The sequence below is a fragment of the Haliaeetus albicilla genome, chromosome 8, assembly GCF_947461875.1.
Source record: "Haliaeetus albicilla chromosome 8, bHalAlb1.1, whole genome shotgun sequence".
Classification (NCBI taxonomy): Eukaryota; Metazoa; Chordata; class Aves; order Accipitriformes; family Accipitridae; genus Haliaeetus; species Haliaeetus albicilla.
The window spans coordinates 42,215,454-42,219,858 of record NC_091490.1 but is presented as its reverse complement, the minus strand read 5'-3'; the positions used below and the strand labels follow the sequence as shown (position 1 = coordinate 42,219,858).

The following is a 4,405-nucleotide window of genomic DNA, read 5'->3' as shown; positions in this document are numbered from 1 at the left end:
AGATGTGGGGCTGTGCACTCAGGGGTGGCCGTAGCCACTGCAGCGAGGTGTCAAACCTCGGCGTCTTTTTTAGTTATGTTACGAAAGAGGGAATAGTTTAAGATTGCACTGTATCACTGAAACCTGGGAATGACTGAAAACATTGTCAGTTGTTCAGAAAGAGCAAGGGAAAGCCAGGTGACTATGGCAAGGTAAGGGTAAGGCTTAATGTAAAAAATAGTGTTCTTAAGGTTATAAACACCAAAAGACATGCTGAAATAGGAAAATCTTCGGCTATGAGGAAAGAGAAGGAAATACCTAGAACTGTTGCAACAATGAATGTGCTAATTTTAGAACATCTTTAAGTCATCCTCACTTTCTGGAATTGGATTGTGCAAGTTTTTTCTAGCAAATAAATGAGTTTTGTTTTTAATGAAGAAATGTTAAATCTCCCTTATATTTCACTTTGAAAGAGCTATAAAAGTGAAATGTGGAACTCATTCTTCCATGTCAATGATTAGAAGCCCAAAATACATCTGTTCCACATGAACAACTGCAGACTTTGCTTTCACAGAAGAATAGCTATATTTGTAGTTACTTTAAATGTATTCCTGTTGATTTCATTCTTGTGCATTCTAACTTGTAAAGTCAGAAAAATGTCACAACCTTGATTAAAATCAAGTTCCAAGTATCCAGATGTTAAGGAAAAATGCTTCAATATTAAGCTGAATCTGCATATTTAATTAACAGTGATTTTGTTCTACAAGTATCAAGGCTCACCACTAAACCATAGCTGTAAAAACAGAGGATCATCATCAGAGTTTCAGAGTAATTGCACAGATATATTACTTGGACTTATGTTCTCATTTACAGCTGTGGAAGAGCTTTTGGGGGGGGCTCCATTTGACTTGTTGCAGCTATTTACTGCTATAGCTATTGCAGTATCCAGTTTATTTGAAATTAGTTTTCAGAACCTGGATTCCTGGCTAACTTACTTTCCTCCAAAATAGTTAATGTCTTTCTTAACTCCTGAAATCTAGGTGGGATTACAAACTATTAAGTGAATTTAAGTTTTGGGGAATGAGTTATGAAGGTATTTTAACCTGTGTTGTGAATTTATGTTTAAATTCCACTACTGTTCTATTGGAATTCTGCACTGAGCTCTTGAGAGCAAGGATAATTTATGTACAAGAATGCCTTAAAATAAGCCTCCGTAATTACAAAAATGCAGTGTTTAAATTTATAGTAAAAACCCACACACTGCTGGCAAAACTATAACTGCATCTGGAAAACATTAAGGATGCTATTAAAATAGTCTAGCATAAACTAGAAATGAGACTGAAATTACAGTGTTGCTTACTTAACCATTTTTAGGAAGTATATTTTGAATATGATCTACTTTCCTATTTGACTTTTTGATAAAACACCGCACTGTATCTTGTTTACTGCTGAGAATGAAGTATGTACTCTCTTATCTACTTTAGAAAAATCAGATTTTTTTTAAGCGTCTTCTTATAGTTGTCGATAATTTAAACCATAACCAGGTCCACCCATCAGGGGAAAAGTAAGAGGGAGATCTCAAAGGACAATGAAAATCACAGCAATTAAAAACTTATTTTATTAAAAAGATGAAATGTTTTCAAACATTGAAAAATTACGTTTTTATAAAAACAGAAATAGGCAAAATACCCATTTGTCTTCTATTTACATATACAATATTTCTCATTGTATAAAATTATTTACAATATATAAAAAAATTACAGTAAAATAGGTTATTTTCTTACAAGACATCAAGCCCTGTACTTCTAGTGTAGATCATGGCAAACAAGAATATTATTGCACCTGTGAAACAAACAGTCTAACAATAGGAGTGTTCTCTTAGCCATGCCTTCAACTGAGATCTAAAATAACATCGTTAGCTACAGTAACATTCATTTAATCTCTTCTAGGGTCAACTTCAGGCAGTTTCCATACAAACATTGTCTCGTAAAGCTTAGGACTGGGCAGTTAGAATCAGAAAAAAAACCAAACATATTTACAGCTTCTTCTATACAATCTGTATGGAGTCTTACGGAGTTTACCCTTCACAGAAGCTGCATAAATTAACCCCTGTTCTCCCGGCCGGGATGGCCAGGTTCACTGATACAGTCACGTCAATTCTCTGCAGGAGATGACTGGCTAAGTCTCCTTGTGTCAAATCCTCCTCAGCTTCCATCGCTAGAGCGTCGGTGCCTCCCTACGTAGTACCAGCTACAAGTTTTTAACGCTTCTGCACCTGAGCAGTTAAATAACGTCCACTGTTCGCAGGTCAGAGTCTCTAGGGCTACATGTGCCGTTTCATGTGCAAAGCCAGGTGGTCTGACCTGGAGAACGCCCTGTCGCAGAGGTGGCACTGGAAGGGCCGGTGGCCGGTGTGCTTGCGATAGTGACGGGTGAGTTCGTCGGAGCGAGCGAACTTCCAGCCGCAGCCTTCCCAGTTGCAGTGGTAGGGCTTTTCACCTGTTGGAGAAATCACAGAGAGCGTGACTCAGCGCGGCACTCCCACGTACAGGCTGCATCCCCGTGCTAGGCGACCTTCCGAGTTTATCTCGGCGTACTCTCTTATTTGCTACCAAAGCCCTTCTGCGACAAGATCCAAGTGCTTTTAAGCCAAACGAGGCTGCTCTAGCAATTCTTTTACTAACCTATACCTGCAGTGAGAATCTTTCGAGAAAGGGCATCGGAAGTCCTTAGAAAAGCTCTGACCTACGTCTAAGTAGGAAAACACTTAGACATTATAATCTGACCACCTGTCATAGCTCAACCACGACTACTCCTGGAGTTTAAGAGACTACAGGGTTAAAAAACTGTTTTATACAGGCGGTTATCGCAACCAGCAAGCAGCATATCTCTGGATGAAGGCAAGCGGCCGTATTTACCTGTGTGCGTCCTGAGGTGAGCCTTCAGGTGCGAACTCTTGGTGTAGGTCTTCCCACAACCTGCGTAGGTGCACGTGTGAGTGGCCGTCCTCTTCCGTGGCCAGGACCGACGTCCTCTTTTTGGTTTGGAGTCCAGCAGCTCCAGAGGGGAGGAAGGAGGGGTGAGCATGCCTCTGGGAGCAGAGGGTTGTAAGGGCAGGTTGTCCTCGAAAAGGCCAAACTGGGAGGTGTTCTGGTACTGGAGATGGGTCTGTGGGTGGTGGAAGCCGGAGGCCGGGTGGTAGCTTTGCTGGAAGGACATGGACGAGGGGCACATCATCTGCGTGTGGCAGTCATTCACCATGAGATCATCAGGGCTCAGCGGGGGGGTCTCTGCCCCGGGGATTTGGGGGGAGCTGGCCACCCGGGGCTGCTCGTAGGCCATCATGCAGGTCGCGTTGCCCTCCTGCTTGATCTTTGGGCAAGCCTGGGGCACCAGACCCAGGACCGGTCCATAATTGTCCATGTCGGGTTCGGGCTTAATGTTCTCAACGAACTGCGGGCCCCCGAAGCTGGGTGTCACGAAGAACCGCCCGTGGACGTTGCCAGGAGGGCAGTAGTTGGAGTCCATCTCGGAGCGGATCATCTCCGGCACGATGCCGGCGTTGTAGGGCGGGGGGCTGCCCTGCTCCAGGGCACTGTAGCATCCCGGGGACGGGTTTGTCTGGTAAAAACCGCCGCTCTCCCCTTGGGCGGGGGGATAGTCCCCCCCAGCCGCTCCCTGGCCGTAGCCGTCGCTGCCCATGGAAAGGATAAAATCCAGCACGTTGTTGAGATCTTCATCCTCTTTGCGAGGGGAGAGGCCGCCCCAGGTGCCGGCGGGGGTCTTGGCCTCTTGGTCGCACTTCCACCTCTGGGGAAGAAAGAAAAGGGAGAAGGTTAGAGGTGGTGGGCTGAGGCGGGGGGTGTGTGGGGGGGTCGGTGGTGGGTTTGGGGAGAAGCGGGACCGCGGCACCGCCGCCCACCCGTGCAACGAGCGGCGCCGGCCTCAGCGCGGGATGGCGTCGGTGGGGTCGGTGGCGTGGGAGCGGGGGGGGCGAGACTCACTTCGTGGAGGGTTTTCTCGCGGCAGGGGCTGGCGAAGGTGGCGAAGGAGGGCAGGATGGTGTCGCTCAGCGCCATGGTACGGCCGGGCGGGACGGCGGACGGCGCGGCGCGGCGAGCCGCCCTCCCCACCTTATAACGCGGGCGCGGGCGCTCTCAAGCCAATTGCAAAGAGCGGAGGAAACGCGTCCCGGACGGGGCGGGCGGGAGGCAGCGACTCGGGCGCAGCCTAAATTTAGCCCCGGTATAAAAGGACGCGGCGGCGGCTGGTCCCAACCCGAGCGGGGCGGAGCGGAGCGGGGCCGGGGCCGGCACGGAACGGCACGGCATGGCCGGCGGGGCCTTCCTCCCCCCCACCTCCCCGACCGCCTTCTCCTCAGCGCGGGGCTCGCTGTGGAGCGGGGACCCCCCCCCCCCCCTCACGC

At 48.4% G+C, this 4,405-nt stretch overlaps 1 protein-coding gene across 1 annotated transcript; it reads right to left on the bottom strand.

The window, feature by feature from the left end:
* Positions 1-1,574: 1,574 nt before the first annotated feature.
* Positions 1,575-4,143, bottom strand: KLF2 (KLF transcription factor 2). Its single transcript, XM_069790310.1, has 3 exons — positions 3,984-4,143; positions 2,898-3,789; positions 1,575-2,478 (listed from the first exon to the last, which is right to left on the bottom strand). The coding sequence occupies exons 1-3, from the start codon at positions 4,056-4,058 to the stop codon at positions 2,303-2,305; spliced, it is 1,143 nt and encodes a 380-aa protein (XP_069646411.1). The 5' UTR covers positions 4,059-4,143; the 3' UTR covers positions 1,575-2,302.
* Between the last annotated feature and the right edge of the window lie 262 nt (positions 4,144-4,405).

Coding starts and splice junctions, on each gene's coding strand:
- KLF2 (XM_069790310.1), bottom strand. CDS start 4,058: ATGGCGCTGAGCGACACCATCCTGCCCTCCTTCGCCACCTTCGCCAGC. Junction 3,790..3,983: donor GCGAGAAAACCCTCCACGAA/GTGAGTCTCGCC, acceptor TTTCTTCCCCAG/AGGTGGAAGTGCGACCAAGA. Junction 2,479..2,897: donor TCACCTCAGGACGCACACAG/GTAAATACGGCC, acceptor TTTCTCCAACAG/GTGAAAAGCCCTACCACTGC.